The sequence below is a fragment of the Zonotrichia albicollis genome, chromosome 3, assembly GCF_047830755.1.
Source record: "Zonotrichia albicollis isolate bZonAlb1 chromosome 3, bZonAlb1.hap1, whole genome shotgun sequence".
Taxonomy (NCBI): Eukaryota; Metazoa; Chordata; class Aves; order Passeriformes; family Passerellidae; genus Zonotrichia; species Zonotrichia albicollis.
In genome coordinates, this window is record NC_133821.1 from 52,227,683 (window position 1) to 52,242,435 (window position 14,753).

The following is a 14,753-nucleotide window of genomic DNA, read 5'->3' on the forward strand; positions in this document are numbered from 1 at the left end:
TGAACACATTACAGCATATTCAATCCCTATTTAAAAAATGCATACTTGTTCAAGAAAGTTGGTATTGCGAATATATAAAAAATCCCACTAAACAGCACTCAAAATAGTTCAATGTCCTCTACTGAGACAAAGGTATACTTAGCAGATTCCTGTAGCATCACTTCATCATTACCATTAAAGAGATAACGGCAATAATAGCTACTCAGACTGAGTAAAGAATGAACACCAACCAATTGGGCAATCCTTCTTATTGCACATATCATGTTGCTTGGTGTCTCCCACACAGGGCTTTCCTCCATACTGTGGCTCTGGACTGTTACAGAGGCGAGACCTCTCACGAATTCCTCCTCCACAGGTGACAGTGCAGGCAGACCACGGAGACCAAGGACCCCACTGGCCATTCACTAAGATGTGCAAAAGAGCAGAGAATCACAAGCAATAAAGTGGGGACATCTGGTGCCAATGACAACAATCCTTCATCAGATCCCTGACTAGAGACAGTTCCTCACTATGTACTGTACTGCCATCATAGAAAAATGATGGCAGATCTTTGCACTGAGAGCAATTTTCAGAAACAAGCCAATGAAAAACACCCAACTGCTTCATAGGCATTTTTGGGCCAATAATTCAAAACAGCCTGCCATGCCCACTAGACATGCAAAGAGATAAAAAGGAGGGAAAATTATATGAAAGGAAAGTGAAAGTGTATGGAATGAAAGGTCTCTAAAAATGGTTTAAAAGTGTAGACGAATAAAAGAATTATAATAGCAATTAATTGTGTTGAATGTGTAAAAAATGTATTCACAAATATCAAAGAAACCTGACTATTGAGGGAGTCAATGTCTATTCCTAAAAAGTACAGAGACAGCTTCCTTTTAGAAAGGAAGTGTTTATTTTTGATATGCAGAGACATATCAGTAAATAGGAAATTTCTCAAACTCGTAGTATTTAAAGCCAAATTATAACTTGGAAGGTTTACAGAACCTCTGACTGCATTGTTGCCTTCATTTTCAAAACACCCTTACGTGTTATTTCACTCATAAGATAAAATTGTATTTTCCATCATGGAAATTCACTGCCATTTAGATGTGAACAAGGAGAAGGAATTCAGCTGGAATATTATTGTGTTACTTTTGATTCAAGACCACAGACACACCTGGACATGGAGCCTTCTCACACTTCTCTGTTTCACGCCCATTTCCCACACAGTTTTTCCCGCCCATCTGGGGAATAGGAGAATTGCAGAGGCGGATGCGGGTGATATTTCCCACTCCACAGGTAACTGAACAGGAAGACCAGGGAGACCAGTGACTCCAGCCACCATCCTGACGTACTGCCAGAGAAAAGAGCACAGTTCAAGCAAACAGCCCACCTGCAGCAGTAATACAAACTCACTTAGTAATACAAACTCACTTATGAGGTTAGCCTTCTAATGAGCCTCTCATCACATGTGATGAATGTCCCATCTCTTTCCCACCATTTCACTTACAAAGCCCAGGTACTGAAGAACAGCTTTCTTAGGAATTTCAGTAACCAACATGTGACTAACAATTACGGCAGATATTTTACTTAAAAATAAGCTTTTCCAATGAAACAAACTTGTTCAAAATGCATATTTGGATATCTAGCAGTCTCAGCTGCTATATATTGCCTTAGGTACTATATTAGCCTGGATTTCACAGGTAACTTGCAATAGCATTAACTACACTTCTGGAATATCATCCTTGTAAGTGCATTAAACATAGAAGTATTTTGATATTTTTCAGAAATATTCCATGATTACTATACTCCTAGACAGAGCTAAGTTAATGGAATGGCCCAACAATCATTGAATGGCAGATGTAAACAGCCTTGAAAATCATGTTTACAAACTAAGTGTTATCTCCAAACTGAGTTCAAGCAAAAGACTCTAGATCATAATGTTAAAGAAAGGATCACTCATCTTTTTCTTTTTTTTAACATAGCTAAGCCCAGAATGTACATACCTATTAAATTGTCAGGAAAGGGAGGAATATTTGAGAGGGGAAAATTGGCAAAGAATCTAATGACAGCTACTTTAATTGTGCATATAGGATTTCTCAAGTACATACTGTCCTGACTAAACTTGGTTTTACTTTGACATGTCCAAAGAAGCTTTTAAAATTGAACAAATTGATTACTTACTGCGATGGTCACATTTCTTAAAGCTGCACATCCTTGTTTGGATGTGCGGACCTGTGCAAGCACTCCTTGTGACATCGCACGACCTTCCTCGCATCTGTGTCCCAGAGCCACAGGTAACTGAGCACTTTGTCCAGTCTGACCACGGTGACCAGCCCTCCTCACTGTCATCAGCTGCAGAGCAAAAGGTAAAAAGAAGTGCTTAGCTTTGAAAGTTGCTCTATTATCCTATTTAGAAGATATTATCTTCTCTTTTTCTGCAGAACATGTACTTTAACATTTAGATCTCTCCTTTCCTAATTCTGCTTTCCCAAGCTGCCACTGATGTCACAGAATTTTGGTGTAATATAATGAGAGGCTAGTTGAAATAAGAATTCTGGATCTTCATGAACTTGTGTGCAGTGTGTTTGCACAAAGCACTGATCTTTGAAGGAATAACATCTTGTCTCTAGAATGGACTGAGTCAAAACCTGAGTCCAAACTGCCTTTGGCTTCAGAATATAGGTCAGTGTGATATGTGGCCCCACCTTTGAAAGCTGCATAATGGTGAACAATGATCAAGAGCACATTGATCATTGCCCTAATCTCTGAATGGGAAAAAAAATGTGAAACATGACTGGGGAGAAGCATACTTTTAACATTTTATGTCCAAAGTAGTTAAGCAGGTTATCACCTCAATTCTAAGTAACCAATATAATCAATGAAGACAGACCAAATCCTTCTGAGGGTAACTTCAAGCACCCAAGTTATTTTGTATGATCTTTGTATACATACAAGTTCTATGTTTGATCTTACCTGCCTTGACATCTTACTTGTTTTGAACTTTCAAAAACACTAGTAGTGATTTTAAATAATGCCAAATCTATCTATCTATCTTTCTCCTCAGCCAAATACTCACAATGAGAGCAGACTGGACAGCATTCACCTTCAACAAAAACTGGATCGGCACAGGAAACTGCTGGACAGGTGATTTGATTGCACACAATTTTGGAATCCTAAAGGCAAAAAAATAAATTTACTGATTTATGCTCACAGAGAGGTAAATTAAGGTGGGCATCTGGGGAAGTTTAATGTGAAAATGTTTTGATTTATTCTATCATGGACATGGAGACTTCATAAACATCATTAAGTCCAGCCAAGTTGTAAGTAAATATGATCTGACACGGACAGTTGAGCAGGAACTCCATTTCTGCAGAGAATATTTTCAAAACCTTACCTGGCAAATGCACTTGGTGCAGCTATCCACAATCCAGCTTTCATTATCTGCAAAGACACGACCATCCTGCCAGCAAACCGGCTGGTTCTTCGTTGTTTTGTTAGGCCCAATCAGTTCCCACATAATTTGGTTCTCTTCAGACTAGAAGATGAATTTAATGAAATCAAACTGTGTATTTCATAAGCAAACTGTTTCAAATCGACAAAACTAAGATACCAGACTAAATTCTTCCATCAAAAAATTTGGTTTTATATCTGTAAGTAAGATGGTCTTGAGTACTGCAGTCCTGCATAGCAATTCTTCTAGGAATGGTACAAACAGCCACACAACACTTACGGAAATCTGCTCTTAGCCATTTTGCTTTACTCTAACACAGCTCATCTTTAGGTGAGAAGATTTCAGTCCTGACACATATGACATACTAAGAAAATTTTTTCAGAAATAATTAGGTGATTCAGAATAAGAAGAGGGGCAGACTTCAGCAAAACATCACCATCATACTACAACTATAATAGTCCCATATATTTACCTGCAGTTTAGGTACCCCATGCAACCACTTACTAAGGTATTCATAAATGGTGTAAACATGGTAAAATGGCTTTAACAGTATGCAAGCAAGGTTGGGATTGCTAGCTTTCAATTTCCAAACCTGTAGAAGGATTTCCTCTGTGTATGAGGGCATGTGTGTGTGTGTGTGCTCTTTTAAACCCAGTGTGTGAAAACCAAGTCTTGATCTAAGTGTTATACTCAAGAACTACCAAACTAGACAAATGAAAAGAGACTCTTTACATTACCTGGATATACTAACAGGTGTTCATATGCAATACAGAAATCTCTATTAAATACCCCAGCATGAAATAAGGAAGGAAAGAGCACTGCACAGCAGACCTCCATCAGCCCTCCAGACTCGCAGGTACCTACCACTTTCTGGAGGTTGTCAGCCAAGTTGTTCACCACGATGCGCAGGCCGGTGAGCTCAGTGAACATCGACCCCAGCTCCTCGCAGGAGCGGTCGCAGAACTCGGCCTTGCCTGGTTTCTCACCCACGTACTCCGATGTCACAGCGGGGCTCAAGTGAAGGATTTCAGTGCTCTCGTTGATGGTATTCACTTCAGCTGGTAGCAAGAGAATGAAAGAGAAGAGCAGCATATACAAAGCTCTTCCACAGATTACAGATTCCTGCTGAAATCACAGACTGGCACCCATAGGTAGGGTTTAAACACATCTATTTTGGCACAGCTTCATGCTTATTATATCCATGAATAAAACAGGGGTTAGATGTCAGCTGGTTCCAATTATAGGCTTTCCCTTTTCAAAATTAAGAGCCAAGCTGTGTCTCACATGGCCTTCACTTTAAAACTGTTGGCACTGCAACACATTCATTTATGAAGAAGGCTAACAAAAGGATGAAGTATCAAAAAAGCAAACCCATTTTATTCACTGAGACATAAAAAGTTTCAGATTTTTTCATGACCTATCACATTTCCTTACGGCAGAGAAAAAGGCAGGAGAGTTTCCTTGCAGAAAGTCATTGTCCTTGTTCTTCCATAAATTCCATGGTTGGATCAAATTTGGACCATTATGCAATGTATACCAGACTGGGCTGCTCTATATTGCACTGCTCAGTGCTAAGCTCAGAGGAGCTGTTATAAAAACAGTTTCATTCTGAAGTGAAATGGAGGTCAAGCTAAGATCAAACAGATTATTTAATTTGTCACTCCAAACACTCCTCCAAAAGGCAGATTGTAATTAAAACAGAATTTTGCATGCATTAGGCAGGGAGAACTGGACATATTCTAATATAATTTTGAAAGACTTCCCTGTCTACAGTAAATTCCTGAAAAATAACATAGCAGAATGCATGGTTTCAATTAATAAAAAAGCACAAAGCACTTAGATAACTAAATAAAACAGTCTGTGTTCTGTTAAGCATTTGAATCTACATCAGGTAAATAACTTATGGACTCCATGGACACTTTCTCTAAGGACTCCATGAGAAACTCAAAGTTGGTATCAGCTATACAGCAATCCATACTTCTCCAACTCTTAATAAAGACTTCTTTACCACATTTAGTGGCATTGGAATAGCTCAAGGTTACCGAAGAGGGAAGACAAGCAAAGGATATAGCAATTTAAAAAGAAAAAATCAGCACAGGAACATGTGCCATAAAACATATGTGTCAAAACCTCAATACCATTCAGTGTTGACAAATCACCAGAGGTGGCAAATTTTCAGAAATGTTAAGGGCTTGATTTGATGGGTTACCATACAATGTAAAGTGTTATATATAAATATAAAAGGAAATGAAAACAGGAGCAAACTATTTTTCATTCATTTGGAAGGCTAAAAATAAAAGAACAAAGCATCAACACACAATATGACATTAAGTGATTACTTCTCAACCAAACTTAGAATTATTGGCTTGATGTGCTTTTAAATTAGCTATGAAACATCTGCCACTAGCCAAGGCCTACAAAAAATTGTTCTCAGTTTTCCAAAGTTGAAGCAATTGTCCAGCTTCACTTACAGTATGGGACAAAACCACATAGATCAGAACTCTGTGTCATAACAGCTTATTTCAGCTGCTTTTTGATTCCCTGGAAAGAATGCAATTTTCCTACCACAGTGGAACACTAGATTTTTCAGATCCCCCCACAGCACTTCTCAGATCATTAATTTCATATTTTTCAAGCCAACATGGAGTATGCCTTGACCTGAACATTCTGAGGACATTAATAAAGTTGCAATCTCAGCAGGAAACATAAACCAAAACTATGTTAGAAGAACTAAATCCTCACTTCCTACTGGTACTTGGCAGTGACTGAAAGAAGATGCCTGGGGATCACTGGGAAATCAGTTCTCTGCTGCTGGCTTCCTGCTAATTTCCTAAGGACCAGATGATTAAAATGAGAAACCAGAAGAGTAAAATGTGCATCCTCTCACATATGCAAATATCATTCTATTGATATAACTCAAGAAGGGATTTTATTGATGTTCCTATTTAGGTGTGTTTTTGTCATCTTTCCTATCCAGTGCAGTGTATAAATCCTGCCTAAAGGATCAGCAGTCACCACACTACAGACATACTTTCCTACTCTCAACCAAACAGCAATCCCAAGCCACCATTTCACCATATGTCACATTCCCATATTAGGCTTAAAGATACATTGGGAAAACAATCCTGTCTCCTTTTGTGTTCTAGGGCTGAGGGAACTTCATTGGTAACATCAGCCTTGATGTCATGGGACGTTAACACATAAATATGTCATCTTAATGCCTGTACTTCAGCTCACTGAGTCTGCCATCAAAATGGGAAAATATCTTGTGGTCATTAACATCATTCACGGATTTTTCAACTGTGGAAATTGTCATTAGCGGCATCCCCCAAGTTTCAATACTGGGCCCAGTCTTGTTTAACTTATCCATCAATGACTTGGATGGACAGATGCCTCCTCAGCAAGTTCACAGATGACAAAGCTGGGAGTGACCAATACCCCAGAGGGCTGTGCCGACCTTCAGAAGGACCTCAACAGGCTGGAGAGAGGGGCAGAGAAGAACCATTCTGCCCCTCTCGTCACCCTCAGCTACATCTGAAGTGCTGCGTCCAATTCTAGGCTCAGTACAAGATATGGAGCTCCTGGACTGGGTCCAACCACAGATGACAAAGTTAATTACGGGACTGGAGCCTCCCCATTATGAGGGAAAGCTGAGGGAACTGGGCCTGTTCAGACTCAAGGAGAGACAACTGAAAGGGGATCTCATCAAGGTGTATAAATATCTAAAGGGGATGGAGCCAGCTTCTGTTCAGTGGTGCCAAGCAATAGAACAAGAGGCAATGGGTAGATCCTGATGCACAGGAAGTTCCACCAGGATATGAGGAAGAACTTCTTTACTGTGTGGTAGACCAAGCACTGGAACAGCTGCCCAGAGAGATTGTGGAGTCTCCCTCACTAGAGATATTCAAGAAGCATCAACCCTGTGCCACATGCTCTTGGATGACCCTCCCTGAGCAGGGAGATTACAATGATGGTGCCCTGCAGTCCTTTTCAACCTGACCCATTTCTGTGAGTGCGTAATTAATCTGGACAGGCAATGTCAGACTCTGACATGCACATAAAAATGCACTCTCAAGTAATTTTGATGGCCTCACTGTGCTATTAGTTCTTTTCTGTTACTGCACAAGAAATTTCAATATTCTATTATTCGCTTGGTGTTGCAAAGTAAAAGGAGAATACTGTGAACTGAATTGTTTGCTAAATAATTCCCAGTAAGGATAAAACAAAAACTCCAAATCTGTATAATTAATAGCACTGAAAATCTGGCAATTGAGAGATGTGATAGCAATACGTTAAGAAAATATTATCTGTTGCTTATCAGCAGCTTACAGCTGTGCAAGAATTCCTCCTAAGGTATGCATTAGCATGAAGTATTCAATTAATCCTTTAGGATCCCATTGGTTTCCTCTTCATAGTAGAGGTATAGTAACATTCCATTTCTACTTGGTGATATTTCAAAACATTTAGTACTCCTTTGAAGAAGTCAAGATCTGCTATCATTTAATTTCTGGGTTTTGCATAAACAAGGAAAAAATTGAGTTCAAACTGCTTAACTGGTTTTCTATATACCATATATTTGAGCAAAGTAACAGAAATAATGGCTTTTCAGGTGGCAGGAGCTTCAAACAAAATCTTGAAGTCCTGTCTTGTGCACCCCCAACATTCCTCTGACAGATTGAGCTGGCTCTGATTCTTGAATGAGTTCTTGTAAGCTACAAGCACTGGAAAGTAAAACAGTCAGCACCTCCAAAAAACTCGAGTACAAAACCTTAGCACATATTTGACAAATAATCCTAATTCTTTTATGGGGAATCCACTACACACCCACACACAGAGTGCTCCCCTCCTGGCAGGGTAAGCATGAACTGGACTAACAAGAACACATGTCAGCCCATAAGATACAAGCCTTCCATCTCTCTTCCTTTGATTTCTTATTTTCCTGAGACTGTTTTGATTAGCAATACTTTGGGAGTCAAACTCAAAGCCTCTTTCAGTTGAAGGTATTGCCAAGGAATTCAGTGTCTTTAAGAATGGCAGACAAGTTTGTGGGCTCATTGACAGTCAGCAGGAGAATTCAGAAACAACACCACCTGTCTGGTGTGCAATGAATTGCAGAAAACTCATATAAGAAAATATGTATTTTCCTACATATGCTTTTTTCCCTTTCATTTCTACTAATTTATTGCTCAACACTTTTTTTCCCCAGCTTTAAAACAGAGGTTAAGAGTTATAAACCTAAGTAACTGAACTAAAATAATAGGCTAGAGAGTAGAAATGACATCATATAAACATATAAGTTCCCATTACTATCAAAAAGCTTGTTCTCCTTTTCATTTCAAAGGGATCTGTTGCCTGGTTTTAGGGTAATATTTCACAACTGACATTTCTGATTTTCAGATTCAACTGAACAGTATTAACAAGATAACAAAAGCCTTACTTGACTGGCTTCTCTGGCATCCTTTCTTACGCAGAACATCCTCTATCGAAGTATCAAAGATTAACTGAATATTTTGCAAAAGACCCTGTAATAATAATTTTAAAAAGCAATTAAAAGCAGTAAGATCAATTTTTGAGTAACTAATAATTGATCTGTCTCAATTTGATGCCACTGACTGGATTCAGACAGAAGCAAATACATAAAAAACAAATCTACAAGCATTAAACCTGACATACAGGAAAAAAAAAAAGTGGTATAGCTTTGTTATATACAATTTCAGTATTATAAGCCACAAAGATAGGTATGTTCTGAAACATGCAATAATAAAAGATATTAATCTGCTACAAGCTCAAATCTCCATTTTCATAGTGAATTTTAGATTTGTCATAGGGTCAAAGCCAACTTTTCTGCACCATCACCACCATCACACTTTCATCCTTAGCCAGTCATCTCCATGCACCACAGTTCACTGCCTGCTCAGTTGTGCTGACCCTACTCTGAGACAACACTCTAAATCCAGATTGGTATCAATTTCACTTGGGAAAAAACCCTCAAAGAAAAAAAAAATTAAAAGCCAGATTGTTTCAATGAGCCACTTAGCAGTACAGCTTCAAAACCAGTTTCATGAGCACCACTGGTGGAGTAACATAGTCATGGAGGCAGGAATGGAGAGACTTTGGCCAAGAACTTCTGAAGTCCCCGCCAAGATTGGTCATCCCATGGAGCCAAACTCCAGCATGTCAGGCTCTGGCTGAAAACTAGATGGCACAACATGATGAGAAAGAAAAGGCTTTTTGAAATTTTTGGAGCCATGAGTTCAAGTCTTACTTCAGCTGTGACTGAAAAAAAGCCATCCTTAAAGCAGATGGGTCAGATCACATCACCAGTTAATGAGGCAGAAGGTTGCTTTCATTTGATAGGAAAACCAAAAAGCTTGTAATTGGTTCATGTCAAATGTTTTCCACAAAAAGAAAAATAAACTCATTTACAGGACTAATCAAAACTTTTTGTTATATTTCTTTTCTCAGATTTTTCCTCTTTAAAATTTAAACTGAAAAGAAACAGTCAAAATGGTAAAACGGGATGCTCTGTTACAGGATGGACCAACACCACATGCTTCAGCTTCATTAAAAATTCTATTTTTTTCTTCTTTCAAGTAGAAAAATAAAAATATTGACATGTTCACATTATTTGAATAGATTAATTCAATGTAAAAACAGTTCTTCAAGAAATTTGCAAAAAATTCTACAAATCACCACAAAAACTCAACATCTCTAGAAGTCTTACATCTGGAAGAGAAAAGAGATGGTTGCACAGGAGACCCAAAAATTGGTTTTGCACACTTTTTCTGGATTTAGACTTTGCTTTGTCCTTGCTTTCAGGAACCCCAAAAATCATACAATACAGATCCAGCAATTAATAAAAGCACACCTTGAAGAAAGTCTGCTTGGGAACACCTGTGACCCCATCAAATCCAAGAGGTGCTGGGACAACAAAACTGCACCCACTGCATTTTCCCAAACTACCTGCAGTTACCTTCTTACCACAGCAGAGACCCGAGCTTCTGCAGGTCACCTACCCTGAAATGATTCTCCCGAGTGGACCCTTTTGCCACATACAGCCTGCTGCTCTCGGCTTTCAGCTGCTCATAGAAAGGCTCCTCCAGGATGAAGCTGTCAATAAGGTCACAGCCAACATAGAGGTTGTAGTTCTCCCCCGTTATCTGCACGGTGAGGTTCTTCCACTGGGAGTCAGCAAGGTCCACGTCTTCCAGGGAAATCACGTTCTGGAAGCCATCCACCCAATAGATAAGGTCCAGGGTGTTGGCCCGGCCATTGGAAATGATCTCAAACTGCCTCTCACTGATGCCAGGACCCTCTAAAGCAAGGATAGTGCCTCTAGATTGCCTGTCCTGCCTCAGGGTGGCCGAGAGGATAAAGCCCTCATTCTGCCGTATTAGTTTTAGGATCTTTTTTAGTTTCTCGGGCTTACATGGAGGTATATGGTCAAACCGAATGAACCGGTACGCTGGCACAGTGGGGTCTGGGCCCCGGAACACCTTTGCTCCAATTGTCTTTCGGTTTATGTTACTGACTTGAAGTAAATCAAAGGTAGTCTCCTCTTCCTTGTCACCATCTGAAAAAGTTAACAACATGTGACAATGTGCCTACAAAAAGTTTTACAAGAAACAGCACCGTTCAGTACACTTAGTAACTGCAATTGTATGACAGGCATTAAGGACCAGCAGAGTAAACCCAGCACTTTCTGGCCTCCGCAAATGGAACTGCTCCTACAAGAAGGCAAGTGAATCATATTTTCTACCTGACATTTTCATTTACATGAGAATTCTCTCCATGCGTACAAACACTTTTCATTATACATTTGCTGCGGTAGCTTCGTACATTATGGCTTCATATTTTATAGCACCATATGGTACATACTTTTACACATAAATCTATTCTGTAGGCCATGTATATGCCTAGACATGGATGCATGCACCAATTCATGCATTAAATATTTTTTTAATATATGACTGGATAAGGAACTTGAGGCAGTTTCTACATTTTGATTACCAGATAATGGAAAACCAAATTATGAGAGTCCATGTGCCTACATGATGACCAAAAAAAAAAAGAGATTTACTTTTAAAGACTGTAACCAAGAAATCAGATGTAAATGAGGGTCTGGCACTGTGCCAATTTGTAATCTACTTATATTTGGTCTGTAGATGTCTATTTCTCTACTTTTATCTTTTTAAATTATCAGTGATTCTGCTTATGTTACTTTCACCATACATTTCCACCACACAGAAAAGTATAACATTAATTATTTCTGGGATTATATACATTTTCATAAATAATTTCTAAAGAAAGCAATTTTGAGATATATTGAGAAATCTTCATTTAGCACTGGCAAGGTATTTTTTCTACCAAAAATATCCCAGGAACTTCTATAAAAAACCTTTATGATTACTTTGCCCAGTGTAGTTCAGGTAAGCCAACTCTATACAACTTTTAACTTTGAGAGTCAGTCTGTATCCAGTTAAGAAGTGTCTGAACTTACCCTGAGCGTTTGAGGAAACCCACAGGGTTATCAAGACAACAAGCCACAGCAATCCTCTCCTCTTCAGCATAACTTCTATGAATAAACCAAAAAGTAGTAAGTATTAGGGAAATTATATTTATCAGTTATAAATAGTGCCGTTTTCCTCATGAAATGCCATAAACAGCAACTATATATATATAAAATATTTTTTTTAATTTTGATTGATTCTTGTAATGCTTATTCTGGGTCTATTCTTAATGGCAGAAGTGAAATGTGACATCAGGTGAAGGGAAGAGGAATTATGACGATGTCCTTAATAAAAAGGAAAGGCATACAAAAAATATACATTACTATTTTCTTAATGAAATTTCAGTAGCTGGCATAGAGACCATACAACACTACAGGAGATACAGCTTATTGCTAGGACATCCTTACTTTGGAGCACAATATACAGCCAAAAATCCTTGTAGGATAATAGGATCTAAACTGGATGTCAGTTTCCAGTAATAGGGGTACTTCTCAGTATATTTTTTAGTGCCAGGATACGAACACTCTCTTCCATATACATAAAAATATGTACAATCCTCTGTACCCAACCACAGCTGGATGAAGTGACTCTTAATGTGATGCCGGGCTTGCCCTGTAGCACTGTGCAGTTATAAACCACATAATTGCATCTCCATATGTGTCTCACAATGAATGGAGCAGAAGCATTCCCCGGAATGTGCAGAAATCCAGTTCTCTGGGTACAGCCAAATAACTTCAGCACTGCCAACTCCACACATTACTGCAAGGACTCAGGGATGCCGCCAGCGCTTCGTGTCTACATTTTCTTTGTTCTACACGGAACTTTTACTACCTGGCATCATCTCCAGGGTACCGCCGCTACCGGCGGCCGCCAGGATGCCTCTCTCACCTCTCGAACCCGGGGGCTCCCGGCGGGACACACCGTGCCTGGGGGCGGGCGCGGCGGCGGCAGGGCTGCCCCGGGCAGGTGCCCGCACACACCGCCTGCCCCGCGGCTGTTCCCCGCACCCCGAGTTCCTGCGGGGCCGGCAGCCCGGCTAATGCCCACGGGGAGCTCCGAGCGGGTTGACAGCCTCCTCCGCCCGCCGAGCGGGCTCCGCAGCGGGCACGGCACCTCCCCGCCCTGCGCCTACCTGGCATCGGGGAGCCGACGGCGCGCTGGGCTCTGCGGGACGAGGCCGGCCGGGAGCGGAGCGGGATGGACGCGCTGCTGCCGACGCCGTCGCAAGTCCCTGCACGGCCCCGCGCCCCGCGCCTTTATGGGCTGCGGGCCGGGCCCCGCTGTCAATCAGCGGCGCCGGGGCGCGCCCCCGGCTCGCCCCTCCGCGGCGGTGACACAAACCCCGCCGCCCCCTCCCCGCCTCGCCTACCTGCGGGGCCACCGCCGGCCCGGGCCCGCCCCCGGCGTGCGGTGCAGGGGCGGTGCGGGGGGCGGGCAGGCCGGCAGCGGCCTGCCCCCGGGAGCGGAGGGGCGGGCAGGGGAGCGGAGGGGAGCCGTCGGTCGGTGTGGCGGGGGCAGGAGCGCGGCGGAGCCCCCGGGAGGCGGCGCCGGGCCCCGCGGCAGGGCAGGAGCGCGGCCCGGAGCCGCCGTCGGGGCGAGCCGAGCTCGGTTCCCGCGGGCGAGACGCGCGTCCGCGGCCCCTCCGGCCGGCCCGGCTCTCCCGGGGACACTTGTCGCTTGAGAGCTCCGTCGGTGCTCCTGCCGCCAGCGCGGCAAAATCCGGCCTTCTCCAGGGCTCGGTTCTCACATTTTTATCCTTTTTACTTTTACATTGTACAATAGCCTAAAGCCGAGACTTGCCGTCCCACGGTCAGTTGGCAAAGTGCTCTCTGGATGTCAGCCAGCGGCCCCTCAAGTGAGCGCAAGCACCTCGGTGCCGCTGTTCTACGCGAGAAGCACCATCCCCTTTTCATTCCATGGAGGGCGATGAGGGCTTACTGAGGCGTGCTCCTCGAGGAGGGAGCCTTAGCCAGGGCTTGTGAAAGAAACCTCGCTCTTAGGCTGTTCCTAGACACGTTAGGAGAGCTGGGAACTTTCTCCACAAGCAAGGACAACCATTGAATTTTAAAGGTCAACGTCCTGAGGAGCAGCCAGCACGGCTTCCAGCATCACGCTCCACAGAGAGCAGGAGGATGCATTCCTGTAGTAGGTCTACACACAGAAGCTGCCGTGACACGTGGATACATTCATCAGAAGTCAAAGAGAAGACCATGATCCCAGATGCTGAGTCCTGAGCTGGGGTTGCAGAATATCTGTGAAAGAATTCTGCAGCTGGTGTGAAGTGGCATGGATTTGGCTCAGTTGCCCACAAAATCCAAGAAATGTAGCCCTGTCAAATGCATAGGTGAACAAACTTCATAAATCTTAACACACAAAAAACCAAAACTCAAACAAAATGAAAACATTCCCCCCCTCAAAAAAAAAAAACAAAACAAAACAAAAACCCAAAAAACAGAGCCCGGAAAGTCATTAACTTCACCCGTCACAATTTGAAATTCCAATAGAAAAAGGTGTTGATATTTCAGAGCTCAGAAGACTTCAAAAGGCTCAGTCTGTCACTACAGCTGAAAATGCCAATGCAAGCACTGCTCCCTTTCCGTTTGCCATGGAAGCTCCTTCCAACTTGGCTGGCCTTGGCCTTGCAGGGTAGCAGGAGCCAAGGAGCCTTCCCCTTTCTCACAGGATCCAGGGGACTGAGCCAAGATAGGAGGGAGAGGGCTTTTTTGTCTTCCTAAAACATTTGGTTTTCAGTTGCAAAACCTCAAGAATTTTAAAAAATAGTTAATGATGTTCACAAAACCTCAAATTCT

At 42.0% G+C, this 14,753-nt stretch overlaps 1 protein-coding gene across 3 annotated transcripts in view; it reads right to left on the minus strand.

The window, feature by feature from the left end:
* THBS2 (thrombospondin 2) overlaps nucleotides 1-13,674 on the minus strand; it is a 35,013-nt gene extending 21,339 nt beyond the window's left edge. Inside the window, exons 1-10 of one of the 3 annotated variants that reach the window (XM_074537436.1) lie at nucleotides 13,076-13,306; nucleotides 11,934-12,005; nucleotides 10,450-11,006; nucleotides 8,871-8,955; nucleotides 4,298-4,491; nucleotides 3,377-3,517; nucleotides 3,059-3,155; nucleotides 2,164-2,334; nucleotides 1,157-1,333; nucleotides 231-404 (exon numbers count right to left, since the gene is read on the minus strand). In XM_074537436.1, coding sequence (XP_074393537.1) covers nucleotides 231-404; nucleotides 1,157-1,333; nucleotides 2,164-2,334; nucleotides 3,059-3,155; nucleotides 3,377-3,517; nucleotides 4,298-4,491; nucleotides 8,871-8,955; nucleotides 10,450-11,006; nucleotides 11,934-12,005; nucleotides 13,076-13,082 — 1,675 coding nt within the window. In that variant the 5' untranslated portion in view covers nucleotides 13,083-13,306. The other 2 variants (XM_074537437.1, XM_074537434.1) reach the window with 2 other exon arrangements.
* Nucleotides 13,675-14,753: the final 1,079 nt, after the last annotated feature.